The sequence below is a fragment of the Quercus robur genome, chromosome 2 (genome assembly GCF_932294415.1).
Source record: "Quercus robur chromosome 2, dhQueRobu3.1, whole genome shotgun sequence".
Classification (NCBI taxonomy): domain Eukaryota; kingdom Viridiplantae; phylum Streptophyta; class Magnoliopsida; order Fagales; family Fagaceae; genus Quercus; species Quercus robur.
The window spans coordinates 69,939,898-69,965,793 of NC_065535.1; the positions used below are offsets into that span (position 1 = coordinate 69,939,898).

At 32.9% G+C, this 25,896-nt stretch overlaps 2 protein-coding genes and 1 pseudogene across 4 annotated transcripts in view; 2 read left to right on the top strand and 1 right to left on the bottom strand.

The window, feature by feature from the left end:
- Positions 1–25,896, top strand: part of LOC126714784 (alkane hydroxylase MAH1-like) — a 106,544-nt gene that overhangs the window by 22,891 nt on the left and 57,757 nt on the right. The window lies entirely within an intron of this gene.
- Positions 333–10,249, bottom strand: LOC126714783 (glutamate receptor 2.8-like). The gene is made up of 5 exons (XM_050415088.1): positions 9,981–10,249; positions 2,431–3,767; positions 1,956–2,268; positions 1,159–1,565; positions 333–1,053 (listed from the first exon to the last, which is right to left on the bottom strand). Exons 1-5 carry the CDS (start codon positions 10,243–10,245, stop codon positions 448–450), a joined length of 2,928 nt encoding a protein of 975 aa, XP_050271045.1. The 5' UTR covers positions 10,246–10,249; the 3' UTR covers positions 333–447.
- LOC126716144 (uncharacterized) lies at positions 10,583–25,768 on the top strand (annotated as a pseudogene).

Genomic DNA, 25,896 nt, shown 5'->3' on the forward strand with positions numbered 1-25,896 from the left:
AGGACTATCAGGTAACAATTAGTAAATTAACAAATGAATTAATTAATAAATTAGGTATAAAAAAAAAGTTTCCTATATAAAATTTTCAAAATTGGATTAAATTTAACTCGAGTAATAATATATTTTGTTCTCAAATAGAGATTTAATTACCAAATCCTGCCTACATCCACAAGAAAACATTATTGTTTTTGGCCTGATGGTAAAGAACAATAGTCATAGAATTGACATTGTAACTTAAAATTTTATTTTATTTCTCCAAAATAAAAACAAAATCCCCGAACAAACTCTAGCTTGTTTATAAATTTTTGTATGTGTGATCCTTTAGTCCTCCGCTAGTACTATACGTGAAATACTATCCCTAAATAAAAGTATCATATGGATAACTATATCATTGTTTACAAGACTAAAATTTATTTTAAGAATTTTCTAGAGCTATTTCTTGGGTTCTTAGACCCCTTGAAATGGATTTGAGTGACCAATTTGCTCATTATCTTCTGCCGATAGAAATGTCTGATCATGTGGATTAGGAATGAAATATTCTCTAGAAGGTGTCCCTGAATCTTCTGAGAAAGTAAATTTGGGTTCCGTGTGGACTGAACAACTTATTGGACTTGTCGAGCAACAAGTGTTTGTTGAGGCATCACGTGTGCCTATACCTTGAACATTGTCAATGTCACCACTATCTTTCAATGGTTTATTCCGAAAAGTATGTGAGTTAAGGTCTTTGTTGTCAAAAATTCTTAAGGCATGACAAATTCTTCTCCATATTGAGTTTTTTGAATCAAAGTTGATCCAAATTTGCTGCCTCTCCTTGTAAAGGAACATGGAGAAGGAGATGATAAGAGCTGATAAGGAAGCAATGCCAGCGATGAGGAATAGGCCCCAAAAGCTTTCTAGGCTAAGACTGCCAGAAGAAACCTGGGTGTTGGAGCTTGAACAATTACTTTGGTCCCCAAACCATGCCTTTTCAATTTCTTTCATTTTCTCTCCTTCGGTCACATTTAATACTGCCCATGAAACATCAGATATGAAAAGGGAACCTTTTGGAAATACCTGAGAGATGTAAAATAAAAAATTAAAAAAAATCTACATGAAAAACTACAAACCAACACAAACACATACACATGAGAGAGAGAGAGAGAGAGAGAGAGAGCTTACAAAACCGAACCCAGCATTCCTATATATGGATGGAATCATGGTATACTTGGAGCAATATTGTGATAGTAAAACCTTCATACAAGGGATTTCATCAAAAGCAGCAGCTATTCCTCCATTTGCACTTCCTTTTGATAAAAGTTCATCACATTCTTCTGTAGATTTATATGTCCTAAGCTTAGCTGGGTCAAAATTCATTTCTTCTAGAATTTCCAAAACATAAGAGCCTTCTTGGTAGCCCACATACTCCCCATTCTTAATAAGTTGGTTAACATCAGTAACTGTTGGTTGCAATTGTTGAACAGTTAAGAGTGATGTCAAACTCGCAGTGTAACTTTGAGTGAGAATGAGTACCACAAAAACCCATATGATGACCACAAACCTTGCTAAATTGCTGAACAAGGTCTCCTCTGTAAATTAAATTCAAATGGCTTTAGAAAATTACATAGTTACATCATAAATGTCAAGTTAATATGATATTTGAGATATCATCTAGGTATAGTACTTTAAGTATATTACTTGTTTTAACGCATGATAAAGTTGAATTCAAGGAATCTTAGGCTATAATATTAGTATATGTCACAAGCAAATTTCATATTATAGGCTAGTAAGCAAGTTATCAAATAGTTTATTACTTGATTATTTCTGAAGGATGGAAATTATAAGTTTCTAAAGTTGTTATAAGCCTCCAAGTAGCGCACAAGCTGTTATAGATTGTGCATTTTGCATATGCCTTCTATTGAGTATTTGAATCATTAATTTCTACAATAATAAATGAGAAAATGATGAAAGGAACTTACTTTGTGCAAATATCATGATTGAGAAGGAGTACCACAAGCTTGTTCCAATCTCATGTGATGGAGGCCCACGAAATTCTTCATTTATTCGATGTTCAAGAACCCATACCACAAAGCCAATGAAGACAAAAAAAACCCCACTTGTTATCCAAAGGTCCCAAGTTAATGGTTTCAAGAACACCCATGCGTTTTTCCTCTCATTGTCTTTGATTGGCACTACCATTGTTAGTCCAGATTCTGTGTATGGCAACGTGAAGTCTATATACTCACTCCTATTTGCAATGATAGCTATATCTGCAGCTAGAGCATCGAAGTTCTGTCAAAGTAAAATATTTACTTCCATCATTTCCAGTACTATATGTGTGCCCTTGTTTAGATAGATAACAAAATCTAGAAGGAAAATGATAAACTAAGAAACATAAAGGCTCAAAATGTAATCTTAATTGTTAAAATTAGTAAGCTAAGGATTTTTACTAACCCCAAGATATACTTGATCCACCATATCATTATATGTACCAGCGCTTTCACCATTAGGCTTTGCAAAAGGAATCAACTCATAGTCAACATTATATGGTAAAGCTTTCATAACAGCCTCGAAGATATCTATGATGTATCCTGTAACCTTCGTTGAGTTAGTGCTAGCATCATGTTCCACCTTAACAAATTCAAAAAAGCCATCCTTCACTGGAACTCCTACTCTCAACTTCTTCCCATTTGTTGGAATCTCCCAACCTTTGGGGATAAAGCTTGAATCACCTGGCCATATTATTGGTCCTAGGTTTCTTCTTGAAGTGGAATACGCGCTTGTGTTTGCAGAATTCAATTCTCTTATGAGTCCATTTTCTGGAGTCCAAAATGCAACCCCTCTTTCTCCATTACCATTCACATTAATTATCTGAAAAGTTGATGATTGTAGTTGCCCATTTTGGAGACTAAACTCTCCAGCAAGGCCAGTAAATCTAGTGTCCAATAATGCTTGGCGAAGTCTTGGACCATTTAAAGAAACCCCCATGGTTGTAAGATCAGTTAAGTTGCTTGAACCAATTGTATATTCAAAGCCAAAATTTGTAGTCCCAACCTTTTCAACTGCCTTGGCTAGCGCTGAAGCAGCATCATATGCCCATAGTCCCTTAACATTCAATTCAACATCCAAAATGTTTGGATTGTCTTGATGGAATTTTGTTTTCCATCGAAGTGTAAAATTTTCAAGCTCAATTGTTTTTGGAACATAAGTTTTTAAACCCAATACCCCTTGCATTGAATCACGTACTGAAGATTCTATCGAGCGAATGGAATTGGTCATCCCAGTAGTCATGATCCAAACATAACCTTCACTCATCATTCCAATCTCTTTTGCCTTAGTGAAAAGTCGAGAACCAAGATCAATTGGCATGTGCATAATGAAGACTCTAGTTTGCATTGTCATCAACTTATAAAGTTCTTCACCAATTTGGTCCTCTGAGGCCAATGGAGGAATGACACTTCGATAAGGGACACGGGCATCAACTTCTTGCAAGGCATCAATCAAGAAGGGTATCATACCTTGTCCATACTCATTATCAATGTAGATTGGCACGACTTCTCTCCATCCATAGGCTTGAACAATCGCACTTATAGCTTTCACTTGAGATGAGCTATTTTGAGCAGCTTGAAAAAAATATGGATGTTGAAGTGAAGTAAGAGAAGGGCTTGTTGCTGGGAATGCTACAATGGGCACTTGGGCTTTCTCCCCAAGATTGATGACAAACTTGGCTTGCATGGAACTTTCTGGCCCTAAGATGGCTTGCACTTCTACATTTTTTATCAAGTCTATAGCTATTGTTGGAAAAAGAAAAAGAAAAAGTGAAAGTGAGAAAAGAAAAAATTTAATGCCCAATCAAACTCTAATTAATGTGGAGCTTTAGAAACAAATGAGAAATAAATGAAAATTTTGGTAATCATCCATTTACGCATAGTTAACGAAGAATAGACATTATGACCCACCCTACCGCACTTTTCCCCATGTGGATTTTGTTTAATATATGTTTAACTTTTTTTTAATGAAATATATGCTTTAACTTCTTTATACATGTGATTTGTTTATGCATATATGAGTTATAATGTATATATAATTTTATACACAACTGTTAGTTTCTTTAAAACTTTCTCCCCTCTCCCTGTGTGTGTATGTGTGAAAATATTTGTTTAGTATTCTCAAAAGAAAAAACAGTGGGTTAATCCCACATTAAAAAATGAGTATGAGTTAAAGAGGTTTAAAATCTGTACTATGTATCTAAAAGTTAAGACCCTTTAGATATACACCACTATCAGTTTCTTTAAAACCTTTTCCCTTCTCCTCGTGTGTGTGTGTGTTAAAATACTTACTTGATACTCTTTAAAAAAAAATTATACATGTTATATTAATATTCTCAAAACACTTGTCTCTATTTCTTTCTTTGTACTCTCATAGTAATCATTTCCCTGTATTTTTTATCTTTATCTCATCAATGTCCGAATTGTCTCATTAGAATTAGTAAAACATTTTCAACCCGACATGCCTCACTACTCCTCACATGGGTTTCCCCACCCAAGAAAAGAAAAAGATGGGGTGGAGATGGGACATCCATGATCCCACCCTACCCCACCTCATTACCATTCCTAGGGCTATAGAGTTCTTAGTAACCAATTGAAAATTTTAACTATTTAATGGAATAATATACGAAGCTAGTTAGAAAAATTCGTAAAAATACCATAAATTTCACATCCTAGAGCATATAATTCATTGTTAAGAAGAGAGTAAAGCACTGACAACAATAGTTAGCACTCACTAGGAGTACAACAAACAAATATGGTTGGAGCATAAGGTCTAATAAAAGTTTGAAATGTGTTTGGTAAAGGTGTACTTTCGACCCATCAACGTTATCAATATGCTGACATCTTGGGTTGGTTTTGCAAAGGTTGATGGGTTGAGTTTCTAAATTTTCATTTAACTTTTAGATTACTTTGTTTATGTAGAGCTTTCTAAAATGCTACATTTTCAAATATAAGTATTCTTTTGCCAACTTTTAGCAAACATAAATGGGCAAAAAGCTAAATGAGTTGATGTCAAATAGAATGGTTGAAATTAAACTAATTTTTTTATTAGATTTGAAAAAATGACTCCTAACTCAAAACAATCTGATCCACACACTACATGATTGGTTGGTTTTTAGAACTACCATGAATTGGGTTGAATTAAATATTTTCCAACTTGTGGGGGTCTAGTTGAGTTGAAAAATACTCCAAACCTAACCCAACTAGAGCCATACACGCTTAATCGTAGGAAATTTTCCATAGCTACTTGTAATAAAAGATTGAAGTTGAAAAGAAAAAGAAAAAGATATTTTGGTGGTGGAGTCCAGTGTAATCATTAGAAAAAGAGAAGTGCAACGTTGACAACACTTTTACAATAAATCTTAGATGATAAGTTGTGAATAGTTCTACCTGGAACCACCCTTACAATACTTTCACAATAATTTTCAAGTTCACACTAAGAACCCATGGGTAGAACTCACACTTGAAAACTGGCTTGCAAGAGGAGGGTGTCTAAGAGCTTATAAATATATGGTTAAACTTACACTTAATCCATATGGGACAATAAGATCATAACTTACCACCATTTAATCCATGTGGAACACTAGGATCAGCCCACTCTATTGACATTGATCCAATGGTAGCCCTTTCTCTTTTTTTGGTAGCTTTACTCCCTTATAAGTTATTCAATGACCTAGTAAGCCATTTTAATACCTAATTACTCGACATGGTGGTTAGTTTTGATACCAAATACTAAAACCATGGTTAAAACTCGCTCTTGAAAACCGGCTTACAAAAGGGGTGCCCAAGAGATTATAAACACATAGTTAAGCTTATATTCAATCCATGTGGGACACTAGGATCATATATATATATACACTCCCTCCGTCCCAATTTATTTGTCCTGTTTGAAAATTCAAACTTTTTAAGAGAACATCATTTATTGTTTTGTTTGTCTTATAAAAATATATAAGTTTACAAAACTACCCTTAAATAAATTTGTCGACTTTTAAAAAAAAAAAAAAAGAGTTATTCTTAGTGAGACAACTAAAAACATGCCCCAATTAGATTGATTTTTAAAAAAATTTGTTAGTTTTTTTTTTTTCATATAGTTTTGGAAAAAAAAAAGTAATGGTATAATAGGAACATTAGTAAATTAATGACTTTTATTTTTAGAAACAGAACAATATTTTGGGACATCCCAAAATAGTATAGAGGATAAACAAACTGGGATGGATGGAATATATATATATATATATATATATAAGCTATGTTAACTTTAAGCTATATTACAATATTAAATATTTTTTAATTGGAAGTACAATTTAACAAATCCACTGTTAGATTAGATCTTCTTATACTCCACATGCTTGCAAATTTCAATATAATATGAGATCAATAACTATGTTATTGGTAAAATATACAATTTTCAAGTTTTTGTATTTAAAATTGTACATAGTAGTTGGGTTTCTAGATCGAATAGTAAATAATATCTGATTGGCATGAAACTTAGGATGCACGTTAAGAACATAGAGAACATATAATCCAATTGTGAGATGTATGAATTATTAATCCAATAAAAAGCTTTTTTTTAATAGAAAAAATCTAGTAAAAAGCTATTAGACAATATAACATAACTTTGAATTATACATGTTACAACTTGAACCTAACACATATATATGAGTTGTAGCAAATTTTGAAATTGAGTTCAAACAAGGGATGGTGGATAGAGTTGAGTGATGGCCGGAGTTGAAGATGGTGGTGACAAGAAATCATCACACCCTGACCACAATAAAAGATCACCATAGATCACTGCATGTGACTGCAAAAACTAATGACGGAACTACGAATACAGTACGACTATGAAAATTTTTTGTTAGTATACAATAATATATATTATTTGAAAGTTTTGGTTAAAAAAATTTACGCTTGACCCATAAAATTAAAAATCAGTTTCTCCAAAACCTAAAGGTGGCTACCTAGCTCAAATCTGTAGCTTGTGACCCCTTTCAAAAAGAAATCAATATAAAATATATATATAAATATATATATATATATATATTTATTTATTTATTTATTTATTAAAAAAAATCCATTATTGAAGAAAAAGGTTCTTTGCTAGGAAAAACAAATGCAAATAACTAAGGGGCTGTTTGGATTTATGATTTCCATAACTCATAACTCCATTTCCATCACCCATAACTCAAAATATGTGGGTCCCATAATTGAGAAGTGTGTTTGGCATCATAACTCAGTTTTTGTTTCCATCACTCAATTCTATGATTTTTGAGTGATGAGTTGTAGAAACTAAAAACACATTTTAGGTGTTTTCAGTTTCCAAAACTCTGTTTCCAATGGCATTTTCATAATTAAACACACATTCATAGGACCCACAGCCAGAGACAAGTCACGTCAAGCACACCTTTTTCTTCTTTCTTTTTCTTTCTTTCTTTCTTCTTCATAGACTCACTCCAACGACATTTTTTTCTTCTTCTTCATTCTTTTTCTTTCTTTTCTTCTTCATAGAAACACCAAATATACTTTATGAAAAAAAAAAAAAAAAAACACACACACACACACACACACATGGGTATCGATTTCTCAAACCCAGAAAATCAAACCCATAAACACATGAGTTAGATCATACACACTAACATAGGAACACAAACCCACAAACATGTTCACCATGGGTCTGACTCCATAGCCGCTGCTGCTTCATGATTTCACGAGCTCGACCTCCCTCGCAGTAGCTATTCTAGAGAAAGACAAAAAAAAAAAAAAAAAAAAAAAAAAAAAAAAAGAAGGAGATCGGCACTGGGCTAAGGGATCTATAAAAATCAACACCGCTGGGTTAAGAAGGTGAGAGATCAACGTCGATCAATGCCACTACACGTCGGAGGATCAACGCCGATTGACGCCGCCGCAACACCGATCAACACGGATCGTCTTCTATCTTAGCTGGGTTCGGGTTTGTGTTGGGAGAGTAACAGGGCAATGGTGACTGAAGGAGAAGAAATGAAATGAAAAGAGTTGAGGGAGGCGAGTAGGCTAACTATACTCACTGACATGTGCTCAGGTAGTGGGTCCCACAAACAGTAGAAAATTTTGAGTGATGAGAAACTAAAAATATGTGCCAAACAGGTGGGGTTGGGGAAATTGGGGTATTTTAAGTGACGAGTGACGAGTGACGAGTGACGAAAATTGAGTGAGGAGTGATGAGTGATGAAAAATAAAAATCCAAACAGCCCCTAAATATCATAACCATGTGTTTTGATGACATTTTGGTGGTTGGATGAATCAAAATTAGAAGTTTGTATCCTACCATGTTTTCTTTCTCTACTTAAAGAATTATTTGGTTCTTCTTCTTTTTTTTCTTTTCTTCTTCTTTTTGTCATCATAGATTTTTTACATGGAAAAGGTTTACTTTTAAACTAATTTGGAAGAAAATTCCTCCAACTCAATATGTGATAGTTGAAAATCAAATACATGAATAGTCTTATGAATGATCATGTAGTAGGTTTGAGGAAATTTCTCTAAACTTGTTTAAAGGAGAACTTTGTCCTTGCGATATGACTATATTAGATTTTACCATATCATTAATAATTTAAATGAATAGTTAAACTGAAAATGACAGCTATCTCTATCTTAAAATCCCTTACATGAATATGTGATAGTTGAAAATCAAATACATGGATAGTCTTATGAATGGTCACGTAGTAGGTTTGAGAAAATCTCTAAACTTGTTTAATGGAGAACTTTGTCCTTGCGATATGAGTATATAAGATTTTACCATATCATTAATAATTTAAATGAATAGTTAAACTGAAAATGACAGCTATCTCAATCTTAAAATCCCTTAAACGAATAGTGAAACTCAAAAATGTTAACTTCAAGCCATTAAATAAGAATAGTTAAAATTCATTTTTTTAGTCTCCCCAACTTTAGTGTCTCTGTTAGTTTTAGAACTTGTAGTTGACATCCTAAACTTTTGAATTGTTGTTAATGTCATATAACACTTCAATCTAGTTTCATTAATTGTTTATCATTAACCATCCTATATGTCGTTTTGTAAAATGATCATCAATTTTTTTATATACAAAATAGAAATTATACTCTAGTCTAATCTAAGTGTATGTGTGTGAAACTCTCTCTTGGAGACTTAAACCCCGGCTTTTGCCCTTCACACCCCACAAACATTTATACTTATGGAGTGATTACCGCACAAAGGATGCGCGGTGGTAAATGATCATCAATTAAAAGTTAACCATCATGTATTTTTTTAGGAGGGTAGTTAAATTTTTTTTTTATTATTATAATATTCGACATACACAATATGGAAGCATATGAATCCTTATTGTTTAGATGGAAATACCATAAGATGCTAACAATTGAATTACAAAGCTCTTGACAAATTTAATAAAGCAAAATGACAGTTATACTAATCCCCTAATGTTTAATAATCAATGAACAAGTGCATGCTTATAAAAATAAATAAATTAACAGGTGCATGTTCTAACTTAAAATATTAATATATAATGATAATAAAAAAGAAGAAGGATGCCGTACGTTCTTCGCCAATTTTCTAATTTCGGTCTAACCGCATCTTTGGCTTCCAAAAGCCTCTCCTAACCTAAAATCTGAGAATCGACAATGAACTCCTATGGTGAATTGAACCGTCATCTACGAAATACTAGATACTACATAGAATAACAAAAGGAATTATTAATTCAAATTTTTTGTATTGTCTTTCGTTTAGTACTAGTGGAGAGAAAGTTTAACGATGTAGACCACATTATTAATCACATAATCCCATTAATCCAATGCTGCAACTACGAAGGGTCCCAATCCAGTAAGAAGAAAATACTGCAGAGAGTGATTGAAAAAAAAAAAAAAAACACCCTAAAGCTATCTAACATGAGATCTTACCTACAGTCTACAGTCTGCAGATGGGGATGAATAAGAGGGAGGGAGATTTACCTGCAGCAGCTGCTTCAACAACATCACTTTTGGAGTCTCTGGAGCTAAGAAGTAGCCTAGTTTTGTAGTAACTATTGGTGGCATAGAAGTCTGCAAGGGCCATGTTGATGCAACTCAGACCCATCTTCCCAGTCCATGTATCGAAGTCAAGAATCACACCCACGTTAACTGAGATTGTCGTGTTTTGTGCCTTGGCTAAGAAATTACTTTTAGAAAGAATAATGAAGAACAAGAATGGAAAAGCAATTCTGGTAGGGATCTTCATGATTATGTTTTGAATATACCTTGTAAAATTCATCATCTTATTACTCTTATTTATAGGACAAGGTCTGTTAGTCTTTTTTTTCTTGCTAAATAGGTCAGATAGTCAAACGTAGGACAAAACTATTAAATTATGTGTGTGTTTGGATTCCAAGTCTGCGTTTCCAAGCTGCGTTTTGTTCCAAACACACCCTATATATCTTTGAAAAGTAAAACACCGATTTCTCTCTCTCCCTCACACGCCAACACACCATCAGGTATCAGAACTACAATAACCAACTAACACAAGTTTTTGACAAAAGCGTGATTGGTGACAAGACAATGATATTACATCACAATTCATGGTACTCGTAAAAGACACAATTGACATGGGCATTTGTATGGTACATAAACAGAATAGGAACAGATGCAAGTCTTTCTTCCATAAGTAGAGACACAAGTTTTCCTCGTTCATGTAAGGGAGTTACATATTTTGAAACTAATTACTTGAGTTTTATAAACTCAAGTTATACACAAAATTTTATACTTTTAATTTCGGGTCAATAGATGCCACTGTGGCAGATTTTTAAAGAACTCGATTTTCATAAATTCGAGTTATGAGTCAAATTTGAGTTTCAAAAATGTAGTAGATTATTAAATATTTCTCAAACAATTGTAGGCAATTTTGGCCTTAATAAATTATGGGTTAGACTTTTTACACACAAATGGTCAAGTCATGGTTTCAGGTTGAAGACAAGTCAGTATTCACGCGTTAAAATGATCCATCGAGATTTGTGCAAAAACAGTTTTTCAATTATGTTTTTTCAACTGCATGCCTATGGTTTTGTCATTTTCAAGCCAAGGTATAAAAGCAATATTAGGGCACATATTTCAAGACTTTTGGAGAGTGATATTTGTACGCAAGCATAGAATTCCAAGTATGGTTGTCAAAATCGTGACCTGGATCGTAGAATCAGGTATAAAACAGTTTTTCAATTATGTTTTTTCAACTGCATGCCTATGGTTTTGTCATTTTCAAACCAAGGTATAAAAGCAATATTAGGGCACATATTTCAAGACTTTTGGAGAGTGATATTTGTACACAAGCATAGAATTCCAAGCATGGTTGTCAAAATCGTGACCTGGATCGTAGAATCACATGATTTTGTGATCCCACTTCACCAAAACATTTAGGAGCGCACTAAGATTGTAAAAATAGTAGGATCGTATGTAGGATCATATAGAGTCATAGGATCGTATGGGATCCTACCAATCTTACCAAAAACATAAATTTTTGGTTTTTTTTTTTTTTTTTAAATTTTTTATGGGATAAATTTTTTGTTTTGATGAAGTTTTAAGGGTCTTTATTTTTTCATGTTGTGATGGTATGACTTTTTATTTTTTATTTTATAAAATTATGTTAACCTAAGCAAATGTTTTCTAGTTTCTAGTTCACTTGTAATTAAAATGAAGGAATGCTTCATCATTTCTAAATGAAGAATTTGATGTTGGCTTTGCTACTTTTTAAGCTATAATGTTGTTAAATTTGTTTAATTAATATACTAATTTGTGTTCTAATATTACTAAAATATTTTTTTATACATAATTTTATCAATTATGCTTATATTTGTATATTGATTGATTGATTTTTTTTGAGCATGCTCTTTGATTGTTGTTGAGTTGTATAACTTGAATAGTTGAGTGTGAAATTGTATCATGATGTCTTTTGCAATTCTAGAATACAAATATATAATATTTACATAGAGGATGAAATGGATGATGATGATTAGGAATTTAGGACTGTGATTATAAGAACTTTAGAATGGGAATAATTAAATGTTCATTTCACCTTAATATTCATCTTGCTTTTGGATTTCATATTGTAGTTAGCTAGTTTCTATTTGCTAACTTATTTTGGATTTCAAACTTGGAACTTAGAACTTGGAAAATATTTTCCATATGTTTTGATAAATATTTTAGTATTTGGTTGCTAATTAAACATTTATTGAACTTTTTAGATATATTGGATCAAAACTTAAATATATTTGTTTCATTAGTATAGACTTAGCAATGTATGACATGCAAATTACATCATATGATGCAAATCTAAGTTTTTTTTTTTTTTTTTTTTTTTTTTTTTTTTTTTTTTTATGGATGAATTTGTAAGTTACGTGATTATTCAACATACAAAGCCATTATCAATGTGTTTTTTGCTTTAAATTTGAAAATATGTAAGATTTTATGATTCACAATCCGATCCTACGATCTATGATCCCATTTACCTTCAACGATCTTACGTAGGATCCCAATTTTAACAACCTTGTGTCCAATCTCTCTTGAAACATCAACCAAAAATTCAAATTCAAATTTCTAAAAAATAGTTTTTCAATTATGTTTTTTCAACCGCATGCTTATGGTTTCGTCATTTTCAAGCCAAGGTATAAAAGCAATATTAGGGCACATATTTCAAGACTTTTGGAGAGCGATATTTGTACGCAAGCATAGAAGTCCAAGCTATCTTAAAACATCAACCAAAAATTCAAGTCCAATTTTCTAAAGATTTAGTGTGTGTTTGGTAAAAACTATTTTTGTCGACTTATTTTACTATTCAGCTTATTTTTTGCACTATTCATGTGTCCTATTATACTATTTTAGCCAACTTTTACCTTTATGTACAGTATTTTCAACAAAAAATTTTCAGTTTCAGCAAAATAAGCAGATCTTAAATAGATCCTTAGTGATCAAGACAAAGTTCCAACAATATGTTAATTGAATCAATGTAACTGGTGCTATTTTCACAACTAAGAAATGAATTTGGAACTACTTTTTTTTGTGATTGGTGACACTTCAATTTGTAATATTTATGTAGTAAAATTTATAGTATCTCTCTTTTGAAAAGAAAAAAAAAATGTTGGTAGTATCTCTAACACTCTACTCTTTGACTTTTGCAACCATGAATTATGAGTTTTAGATAGACTCTTTAATTTTATACATTGAGAGGGAATTGCAACAAAATTTATTGCAAAATCAACCATTTATAATTTTTGGGATTCAAAATAATGTCATGTTTCATTTTAATAGGTGATTGAGTTAAAATGTGTATTTCTTAATCTTCTATTTGCTAATAATTTGATAGTTAGTAAATGAGAAAATTGACCTTGGATATCTTCATTTTAAACATTAAGAGGTATCAACCATTTGAGTTACAAGTCTCTTGACATAAAATTTTGAATCTTTGTAATATTTCTTATTCTTAAAAGGTGAAAATTTTCTATCTTTGCCTCATTTTCACCTACTTGTGCCAAAGCAAAAGGTGCACTCCTTACAATCTATTTTAAGGTTTTAACTGGTTTAACTAATAAAATTTATTATCGTCAAATAAGAAATTTGAGGTTTGAATCTCGCCTATATTAAAATTAATGGGTGTTTTGGCTTAATAGTAAAAAATTATTATTATTGTGGGTACCTAAGGCATGCTTGGCAACGTCCTTGTCCGTCTTCGGCATGCTTTGCAACGTCCTCAGCATGCTTGGCAACGTCCTTGACCGACCTCAGCATGCTTGCAAAGTCCTAGTTATCCCACATCGAATAGAAATCCCTCCACTTTCTACCTTATAAGCTTTGAAGCGAAGGAGTAGTGTACCACACGTTGCCAAGCATGCCTTAGGTACCCACAGATGTTATTCGTTAAAATTTTATTTTTTAAAAAATAAAAAAATAAACAACGATCGCCAAGCGAAAGCCAGAGCTCATCAAATGGGCCATGGGATAGCATGGAAAATTTGTTTTTTGTTTTGTTTTTTTTTTTTTTTTTTTTTTTGATATTCTGCATGGAATATTTGTTAGCTCATCTGTCCTGCTCCTCACTTTGGACGTACCTGTTGACTGTTAAGCAAACTGCAAAGTTATAAGTTCTCTTCATCTCCTGACTTCCCTGCGCCAAATTCCCCTTATCTCCATGTCCATGGTATCTACCAAATTATGAACTAAAAAAAAAGGAAAAGAAAAAGAAAAATCTCTTCATGCATCTCCGTTTATCTTACGCTGACTAACACATACGACCATGAATATTTTGTTTGGTCAAGGTAATGTATATTTTGTTTGGTCAAGGTAATTACAGAATATTCATGGTCGTATATTTTGTTTGGTCAAGGTAATTACCTACAAAATATTCATGGTCGTATGTGTTAGTCAGCGTAAGAAACCTTGCATTAAATATCGTAAATATAGAATGACATTTCTATATAAATAAATAAAAATTAAAAAAATGTAAATATGAAATGGTGGATAATAAACAGAGGGGCATTCCATGCAGCCAGAATCTTTTCTTGAGATATACTCATAAACTGAGGGGCATTCCATAAGAGTTAATTATTAAGTCAATTAAATAATATATAATAAATAAATAAAACAAAAACTACCCTGTCATTGACACACTCCACACAAGATTCAGAATTTGTATTTTATCTTAATCTCATTGACACATTCCACACGAGATATTCAGATTTTTGTTTTATCTTAATCAACCTTATCACCATGACGAGTGATCATTGGAGTTGGAAATGTATAGCTGGTTTCTAAGCTTTATCATAAAAAAAAATTATTTGATGGAAATTTTGAAAAATGTAGCATTGGAATTTTTTTTTTCCTTGTAAACTCTGTACTTACCAAACTTCAAGATAATTCGAAATTAATAACTGCTATTTCATGTATAAAATATTTAAATTTTTTTAAGTTTAATTATGTATTTTAAAATTATTCATATATAAAAGATAAATTTATGTATCAAATATAAATAACATTCGATTAACATAAAATATAGTATGTGTGTAAAGAATATAGAAAATATGTATCTAATTGTGAAAATTTCAAAATATTAATTCAATAAAGAATTATTAAGTAGTATAATATTATTTAAAATTACAATAAGTGTAATTTATAAAAGTTTAACTTAATTTTGTTGTCAATAAATAAGTTTAATCATAATGCTAATTATTCCAAATAATCTGATCATATGCTAAATATCTGGAATTTTTGGATCTCTCTCTCTCTCAAATAGTTTAAACATCCTAAATTTTTTTATCACCCTCTAAAGCCCCAAGAGGGAGTGATTAATTAGATTAAATTGCATGCAAATCGTGGAGGTACCAACAAATCACCAAATAAACTAAATGCAATGGAAATTAAATTGACACGGTGATTTGTTAACAAATAGAAAAAACCTCTCGTAAGGCAAAAAACCCCCACCGAGTGATTTTAAGGTACTACTCTCAAGAATTCACTAATCAACAATTAAGCGGTTACAAGTATAAAAAATCTTACTACTACCCTATCCTATCCTGAAATACCAACTTATAGTTGAACCCTTACTTCAATACCCAATTGGACTTTATCTTGTTATAACCTTCTTTCATTTGTTGCACAAATCTCCAATTTGTGACTAATTCATTTGCACAGATCCTAATATGTGACTAACTCCAGCAACTTGAATGGTTGTTGGCTGCAAAGTTTTTCACTTCATCAACAATGAAGATCAGGAAGTACTTGGTTACAAAATCCTATGGCGTACAAATGCAGTAGCTTCTCACAGAGAAAATTAAACTCTTGGTTTCTATTTTTGTGTGTGATGGCTTTTAAAATAAGCCTTATATATGTTTAGGGTTGTGAGGAAAAAAAATAAATAAATAAAAAATAAACAACCTAAACAAATACATCCACATGGGCCGAAATTCAGATCTGGAAATTCTAAATTCGTAATACTTGATAGATTGAGCTTATGTCAAGCTACCCATTAAATCTTGAGCTATCTGTTGAGTTTCATTAAAACAACTTTTCTTCACTTATTTCTTGGATCAATCTTCATATCTTTAATACAACCACTCAATATGTATCAAACCCAATTTAGATCTACCCAATTACATAGAAAAATATGACCTTAACAAGTGAATTTTGACAAATCCAATGTTGGATTATATTATCTTCTTGTGTTCTTTAATTTATGCTTGCAAAATTTTAAAATGATCAAAGATCAATAATCATGTCATTAATCAATTGTTTAAATTAAGTGTTTTTGTAGTTTAAAATAATGCATAAAAGATGAGTTTATAGATCGAATAATAAATAATATCCGTTTGGTATGAAAGTTGGCGTGCATAATAAGAACATATAGAAAATGTAATTCAACAGTAAAATTTACTAAATATGAATTTAATAATAAATTATTAGATGGTGTAATATTACTTAAATCGCAATCTTAAGGAGTACGTAATAGTATAATATACTCTTATATATAGATCGCACTTCGGAAGGGTTGAAGTTTAATCATTTTAGAAGTCTAAGGTGGTATTTGCTTTCTCAAAGTAGGAATGTATTTCATATCATATATAAAAAATAAAAATGGTAGCACAATCGAGAATATATATTAGATTCTAATTGCATTCCAATTTTGTTTTAACTATCACTCCAATTATACCCTAGTTTTGTATCAATTATATTTACATGCAAATTCATGCATCTAAAATTAGAAAATATAGAAGGACTTAATTAAAATTCACTATTAATGCAGGAGTTTAATGCATTACAATGATCATAAGGGTTCATATCACATGTGTCATTTTATTATTGTAGCTAAACGAAAATATGCCAAGTTCATTCTAATATTTGAAAATTGGATGGAAAATTATTTAGAGATACATGCACATGCTAGATTTTAGAAGCAATTTGAAGTAGAAGCCATGTACTTTATTAAATCTAGCATGTGATTAATTTGTTACAATTATATTATTCTAGCATGTGATAATTGTGACTTACTTATGAATTATCTCATTACCAATAACTAACCCTTGAGATAGGTCACAATAATTATCGATCGATCAATCTAGAATCGCAGGTCCCTAATCCAAACCAAGCCCATTGAGCCGTCCAATCTCTAATATTTCATGCCCTGGCTGATATAGTATGAAAGAACTTATAAAGAAAAACAATATATACTTTTGGGGAGCTACATATTGTGTGCTTGGGGTTTCTATCGGCAAATTCTCTCACACCATTAGCCGAAAATGAAGATTTCAAGACCAATGATCATGATGAAGTTCCTGCACTCCAGTCACAAATGTTTCTACTATGAGGAATTTCGAGAAGGTTCTTCAAGTCACAAACAGTGTCTTCATTTAGGGTTTAGCTTACTTCTAGTATTTTTTTAACAGGACATGCCCTTGTTTTAAATATACAATGACAAGTGGTAGTATGTTTTAATCTCCACATTTTATTTAATTAATGGGTGACATGACAATCTCTCATTAAAAGAAAAAAATATTCCAGTTAAAAAAATACTGGAAGTAAGCTAGACCCCTGAATGAGAAAAGAGTCCACAGTATAAAAATAAAAAAAATTTTAAAAAAATCCAAGAATTCGGAGCTACATGTGGTCAATTAAGGTTAATTATGGTATAAAACTTCAATTCTTCTATATATGGTGGATATGTTTCCTTTTAAGGGTTGGTGGTAATTGGTTAACCATAAACTAGTCGTGCAGTCATAATTGGTTAAATTAATCAACTTGACTTAAATTGGTTAATTTGACACAACTAGAGTCTAAAGACTCTAAACTCTCCAACAAATGTTAATTTTGGTGCATTTTGTGCAAAATGTGTCTTGATAATGTGCTACACCTTTGGACATCATACTTATTTTTAGAATTTCAACCCGTATTTGCAATCTTGATGGCTGCGCATCCATGCTTTGAATTGTTGCATTAATAAGTTAATAGTGCAACATTTTTAGAAAAACTAATATGCTAAGAACTTCTAATCTTTCAAGTTTCTAGGAACAAACTCAATATATTACTTCCAAAACACATTTTAATCCATTTGGACGGCGAATTCGACTGTAGTCCTTCAGCAGCCAAGAACAAGTCGGATTAGATTAACCGCAGCTAATAACTGTTGAATAGGTCTGAATTTATAGTACGAAAAAACAAAGTATGACTTGTTATTTGTTAAGAGTATCCAACTCAAAAAGTTTGTGGGGCCTCATAGTAATAATGTCTAATTTGTTTGTCAGTTAGTTTTTCGTTTGTTTTTCTGTTGAGTATTTTCGGTAGGTTTCAGGGTGTTTAGAAAGAGTCTATGAATTATGATATTGATTTGGTGCTGAATTTAATATACATTTATGTAATTATGTTCTAGAGTAGTGAATGTATTACAAGTATAATATTAAAGTCTAATTTGTTTGTTTGTTAGTTTTTTCTTTTGAGTATTGTCAATTGGGTTCAAAGTGTTTAGAATGCTTTCTCAAAAAAAAAAAAAAAAGTTTAGAATGAGTCTTATTACGATCTGGTGCTGAATTTAATATACATTTATGTACTAGTACGTATGAATGTATTAGCGTATTACGAGCAATAATCTTCATCGTGTTATTTTTTTATATTTTCTCAGTAAAACCCAAACAAAACTGCAACATCAGAATTCAGATGGCATATTCTCTCGTAGTACAATCCCGAGTTGTCATAAAACAACAATATACATAAGTTCATAGACAAACTATCAAAAAACACAGAATCTGATTAGAAACACAACTTCTTTTGGCCAAAGCATACATATACTTGTTAGCTTCACGGAAATAATGACTCACCTTTGTAGTGGGCCATTTTGTGATTAAAGTGGGCTGAGCTGTCTCCTGCGGTATTGAACCCGAGTATTCTGAGTAAGGGAGTTGTGACCAGTCCAACTGCAACTCAATTTGGTCCGGCTTGTGCGCAAACTATGTCTCGTCTGTCAGGAGCATGCTTACGGCAGGCAAAACGTGGTGGTTATCCTTTGTTTCTACTGCAGAAGTAACTTTTCTCCAGTTTCTGCCACAAGACTGACTTTTTTGTTATGTAGCAAAACTTTCTGCTATGCAATAAAGCTTCCCGCTGTGCAATAAAGCTGTCTGCTGTGCTTTAAAGCCTTCTGCCGTGCAGTAAAACCTTTTGCAATGTAAATGATTACTCTTCGTTTTTACTGTAGAAATAATTTTCTACTTCCTGCACATAAACAAATCTAAAGCCCAAAGAAAATACCCATCAAACAAATGTTAGTTTAAATGGGTTAGCATATTCTCAAATATATACATACATATATGAGTATATATACTTATACGTATTCACATATACATATTAAAAATATATTTTGCAGAACATGAGAAACAAGATATATGTATATATATACTTATGGCAGGATAATGATTAGTTTGTGTCAACAGTGAAACTCGTAATAACAAATAAAGAAGAAAGCTTCCGCAGAAAAGGTTTAGCTAGCATAATAGCTAACACGGTGCATATAATGAAAAAGTGCTACAGCAGAATAAATAGTACAAAAAGTAAAGATACCACAGCAGGACAACTGATGCAGCAGACGTGATAAAAAACGTGCTACAACAGGATGACTAAATACAGCAGATATAATTTATAATGAAAGAAATCAAATATATTTGCAATCAAAATTAAGTATTGAATCTTCCTATAGGATAAGTAAACCAAAAAAAAACCCAAACCCCAACTTGAACAACCTTGTCATAGGCTTTTGCCATCAAAGTTGTGCATTTTGGAGAATAGGCCTAAATAACTACTAGCTATTACTTTTGGGAACATCAAAGAGTGGGTTTGCTAAGAGGGAGGGAAAAGATGGTCTATTGATGCATGCCCCTATTCCTGCCGTATTTTCTTTCTTTGTTTTACCACTTTCTTTCTTTCTCTCCGTTTTTTCTTTACTCTTAGTTTTTTATTACTCTCCAACCGTGTGTTATTCCCCATTTGTGGTCTTTCCTTTTCCTAGGTCCCTCTCTCTAGGCGCTTACTACTCTCTTACCATGAGTTTTCCTCCCTTAAGTGCTTCCCTCCAATGGGTCTCTCTTTTTCGGTGTTTTTCTCTCTTCCCTTGCTTTTCCTTTTCTTCCTCTGTTTTTCCCCCTCCATTTCGTCCTCTTTTTTCTACTTGGTTACCTTCCTTTTATAGCAAACTGATTCAATGGGATTTCTCCCTTTTACCCCTAGGGTTTCACCAACTATTTTTGGTTTGTTGTGGGCATCCTTTCAAGATTACCCACTCACCCATTGGTTGCCCAGACCACTGCCATTGTTCAATTTATGTCTGTTGCACCACTACCCATTTCACGACAAAATTCCCTTTTGTTTGTTCCTGCTGTATTCCCCTACCTCACTACCTAACTCTATGGCATGCATCAGATGGTCCCAACCATTTATTACTTCTTTTGGGCAAGATACCATCCCAGCAAGATATATTCCCCAAAAGAAGTCACGGCAGAAAACCAAATATAGACCCCATTTTCCTCCCACCACCAAACCACACCCTCTAAATCCCCTTGACCGTGGGCCCACCTCCCTTGTATTGGCTGGGTACAGGTTGGTGGTGCCCCAGCCCTTCTGTGCTTACTCCACTATCTTCTGTGATTGTCTCTCACGCTGTTTCTGTCGTAGCAGATTAGCTTTGTTTTGGTCTGCTGCATGTTTTGTCTTATTTCTTCACGTGTTTCCTGCTACGTTTGTCATTTTCCTTTGGTTTGGCTTTTCTTTCCTTCACTTGATTCCTACTGCTGACACTTCCTACCATTCCTTGTTTCTTTTCATCATGCTTCTTCATATCAGTTTTCACGCCTATCCTTTTATACAAAAGAATTTGGGCCTTTGTGGGCCAAATAATGTTGACTGGATCAAAAGGATCTTGGGCCCAATTTGTCTTTGTCTGCTGAAGCCATTCTACCAGGGAACTGTATTATGCGGCAGATCTGTGTTTTGCTGTAAATTGCTTTCACTTGCACTTATTTCTTTGGACCTTTCTTGCTCTTCGATCTTCTTGGTGGGTCTTTGGGCCTTACTTTTTTATTGGGTTTTCTTTCTCATGGGCCGTTGGGTATAGTTTTGCAAAAATGGGCATCAATAACCTTCACTTAAGAAGGTATCGTTGATGAGTTGTTAGTTAAGAATTTAAGATGAATATCACCGACACTTTATGGGCTCAAAGTTGAGAAGGACACACAGAGATATATATATATATATGTATGTACACTTTTTCGTTCAAGTTATTGTAAAAGCCGGTGGGTCCGACAACGCTTTGTTTTCGGGCTGCTTGACCTTAGCTATCCTCACTGAGTCAAACATTGGGGAAGCTTCCTACTGAAAATTAAATAAATGAAAGCCAACTTTATTTGAAAGTAAATAGATTTGAATTGTACTTACAAAAAAAAAAATAAAAAAAAAATAAAAAAATAATTTGAAATGTCAAATGTAGCCAAACTGATAAACTAAGCTCCCCATGTCCTATTATAGCTATTTTTTAAAGAGTCTATTTAATGGATGCTCTTCGATTATTTATTAATGAATAATTTTAAGAAAATTTTGATGTCACTCTTATAAAAAAACTTAATAAAAAAAAAAAAACTGTTACTTTTTTATTTAGTATGAAAAAATTATAAAAGTATTTCTTAGACGAGTATCCTTGAAGCATCCTCTAACAAAATCTTTTTGTTAACATTGCATCTTGCTTGCCAGAAGGGTCTTTAGACATCATTCTGGAATCTTTGAATAGAATCAATAGATATCTACCTTCATGTTGTCGTTGCATAGAATTACCTCGAAAGAGCTTATAAAGTCATTCTCATTTTCTAAAGAATTAAAAACAAAAGGAGTATTTAAAAGATCTCATCGGACAACAGGAACAAATATTTTGTTAGCTTCTGTTTAGCAAGATTCTTTTATGATAAGTAGTAATCTATTAATGAAGAACCAAAAAGGACGAAGCCCAAGTAGTTGGGAAAACTTCGACTAAAATTTTATGTATATTTTTGGGCTCCAAATATATGGGAAGTCAAATCCCAGGTGAACCAAATTTCAATAAATATATTCAATATTGTAATATGAAAACTTTAGAAGAAAATTTCAGAGATAGAATGAGAGGAAAAAAAACCCTCAGAAATATGTATATTAAACTCACTGAATAAGATTATACTAAAGCCAAAGTTCTAGAGGTGATCACGAAACCGCATAAACCGTATAAACAGCAAAAACCGCACCAAAACTGCTCGCAAAATTGCATAACCGCACCTCATCACAAATAATAGTGTACCGCACCACACCACACCGCATGGTGCAGTGCGGTTCGCGATTTTATAATAAGAAAACCGCACAAACCGCACCACACCGCACCCTCTCTATATATTAATATATTTAATTATTTTTAATATTAAATATATTATTAATAGTTTAATAACCCTAATTTTCAAAAAAAAATAAAAATAGTTTGATAATCCTAACAAGTGTTGATTAGGAAAGCTAACCCAAAATAAAGAAAAACTAGCTCAATAGTTTAAAACTTAGACCAAAACAAAGGGAAAAATTAGTTTTGGGTTGGGTAGGAAAAGCCCAAAATTTGAAAAATATACCGACTTCAAACCATTCAAACCGCATCTTATATACTGCATCACATATGTGACCGCAAAAATGAGGTGCGGTGCGGTTATGATTTTGGCTAAACTTTAAACCGCACCGCACCGCACATGTGATTGCAAAAATAAGATGTGGTGCAGTTATGGTTTTACCTAAACCGCACCGCAAAGTACGGTGCTAAAAATGGCTCAAAACCGCACCACACCGCACCGCGAACACCCCTATTTATATCATTATTCAACATTTCTGGAAATTTTACAAGCATGGAGAATATAAGAAAAAAATGTAATCTAATGATGGATTTGTCAAAATTTATTTCCAACAAAAAGATATTAAATGAGATTTTTTTATTAAAATTTGTAATTTTATTTGAATCTAACAAGTTGTTAGACTTGTATTTATCACAAAATTATTAGGTTACTTAATTTAGCCTAATAAAATAACATATTCATAAGTTTTTTTTTCCTCTCTTTCTCCTACAAAATTTGGACTGCACTATACACACTTACACTTTACTTTAATATTTACAAATTTATTTTCTATACTATGAATAAGATATTAATTGACAAAATAATTCATTTTTATTTTTGTCATTATTGTTATAAGTCCAAGACACTAGCTAGAATGCCAAGAAGAATTTTTTAATAAAAAAATTATTAAAATAAAAGAACCAGAAGAGATAGTAAATGTTAACGACAATGAAGAAAATTTTAATGAAGAAATAAGTTTACAAAATGAAAAATATGATGATAACATTGACTTAGATGTGGTTAATTAGGCAATATGATGAATATGATGAAAATAAATTATTATTTTTGGGTCATTTGTAATATATTATTACTTTTGAATTTAAATAATTTGAATTTGTATGTTTTTTTTTTTTTTTTGGACAAAAGTGATAGAAAAATTTGTATGTTATAAACATATGCTAATTTGATTTATTTAGTTAGTTTGTTAAATGTTATTACATAAGGGTGTGTTTGTTTGGAGGTGAAATAGGGTGGATGAAAAACTTTGGAGAGAAAATGGGAAAGAAAACTTTTTGGAGTGTGTTTAGTTGGGTAGAAAGGAAGGAAAATAAATGGTGGGGCCTAGTGTTTTCTCCATAGGCTCACCAAAAAGTTTTCTCCCCAAATTGGAGAGAAAACTAATGGCCTGTTTGGAAGTTTAAAAAGGAGGGGGAGTAGAGTAAAGGGAGGGAGAGTAATTCAATTACCTTGTTTGGAAGATTTTTAAGGAAGGAGGGGGAGGGGTTTGGAGGGATTTTAACTACCTCTAATCCCTCATTTTTAATTCCCCCAAATTAGAGAGATTTGGAGGGAGAGTAGAGTAGACAAATTATTGACCAAATGAATTCTCCAATTTACCCTTTCTAAATTAATAAAATTACAAACCGATTATATAAATAATCTTTGTTTGTTTCCTGAGAAAATTTAAGGTGAATGAAAAAAAAAATTGAATCTCACTATTTAGACGTTGAATGTTCAAAATGTGTATAAAACACTATGAACGTTTAGACCCCCAATTTCCAAATTATCAATTCAAGTTTATTATCAAACAATTAATGTGCGGAATATGAACATAAGCATATAACAGAATTGATAAACAATCTAAACCAAATAAAATCGCATCCACAACAGAAATTAAATGGCAAAGATTAAGAGAAGAGAGATGCAAACACAAGGACAACACAATGATGTGTTATTGAAGAGGAAACCGAAGCCCTCGGCGTAAAATCTCTCCGCCGCCCTCCAAGCGGTAAATAATCCACTAAAGAATGTAGTTGGGATACATGAACAGTAGAAGACCCTCCAAGCATAATCTACCCAGTGTACCTAAGCCCTCCAAACTCTTACTCCAACGAGGTTACGCCGAACCTATTTCTTCTTTAGCTTACCGAATTTCGCTATAACCCATAACATCAACTAATATGAATTGATTCCTTCCGAATTGCTTCCCAAAGCACCAAAAAGCCTTCTCATAGATACGGGTAAGGTGAGAAAAGGATTTGGTTAAAGAATCTCTCAAGGATGTAACAATGGAGAGGGTGAAAGTTGATGAATTTGAAGAGTCACTATGTAAAGATTGTGGATGAGTCAATCTGGTTTTTCTCTAGGGTTTCTCTCTCAAAATTCTCTCTGGAAGCTCTCTATATTTCGTGGGTACAAAGGGTATTTATACTGGAGTGAGAAAGGAATGCGAAGAGTCATTTTTTCATAACAGAGTGGACTGGGGACTTGGCCTCGCGACTTGGTTGAGTCGCGAGTCCAAGCTGCAAGCTAACTAAATTGCTGGTCTGGACTTTTTGTCTTGTAGTGCTACAACTGGCATGACGGTTCAGCTTCTCTGCATGCTTCACTCGTGTGCATTTTCTAGCGGCTTGCAAGCCGTAAGCCACCCGCGAGATCCAACTGCAAGTCCTTGCTTCACTGCATAGTCTTGAGCATTTCTTCACACTCTCTCACACACTACCCTTACATGATTCCCACCTAAACACAGGGTTACTAATTGCTAAATTACAAGCAAATTTGGCATGGAATAAAGCCAACAAGATGGTTGATTAAATTCAACCTTACAGACGTCGATGAGCAGAGACTTGGGTTGCGGCCGCAGAATCCTCCTTAACGCTGTGGCAACGCAGCTGAAGAAAGAAAGGAGTTTGGGTCGGGTTAGACCAGAACAAAACGATGATGTTGAAGACGCTGCGCACTGCAAAGATTGAAGGAGTAGGAGAGTACGTGACATGTAGAAAAGGCAACGTCCGGAGCTTGTCGTTCGACGATAACTACTTCGACGTGGTGGTATCGGGATTGTTCGTGCACACAGTGGGGATGGAGTACAGGAAGAGGACGGAGGAGGCGGCGGCAGAGAGAACCAGAGTGGTGGGTGAAGTGGTGAGAGTGTTGAAGCCAGGTGGGGTCGGAGTCGTGTGGGATCTACTTCACATGTCGGAGTACGTGCATTGACTCCAAGAGCTAAAAATGGAGGACATTTGGGTCTCCGAGCGGGTCATCGCTTTTATGGTCAGTAGCCATATCATTTCCTTTCAAAAGCCCAATTAGCACATCCTTGGCTCTGACAGGGTCAAGCTCGAATGGCGTTGCTGACGTGACACTACCAATTTTACATACTTATATTATATAATTATTATATCATATTATCCTTTAATCATATATGAATATCCATATTATTATACATCAAAGAGAGAGGAAGATGTTGACGTGGAAGTTATATG

What these genes read in the sequence shown, in the direction of transcription:
- LOC126714783 (XM_050415088.1), bottom strand. Translation starts at nt 10,245, where the DNA reads ATGAAGATCCCTACCAGAATTGCTTTTCCATTCTTGTTCTTCATTATT. An exon ending in TGGATCAAGTATATCTTGGG is followed by an intron (nt 2,269 to 2,430) that starts GTTAGTAAAAAT and finishes TTACTTTGACAG; the next exon opens with AACTTCGATGCTCTAGCTGC. An exon ending in AATCATGATATTTGCACAAA is followed by an intron (nt 1,566 to 1,955) that starts GTAAGTTCCTTT and finishes TTTAATTTACAG; the next exon opens with AGGAGACCTTGTTCAGCAAT.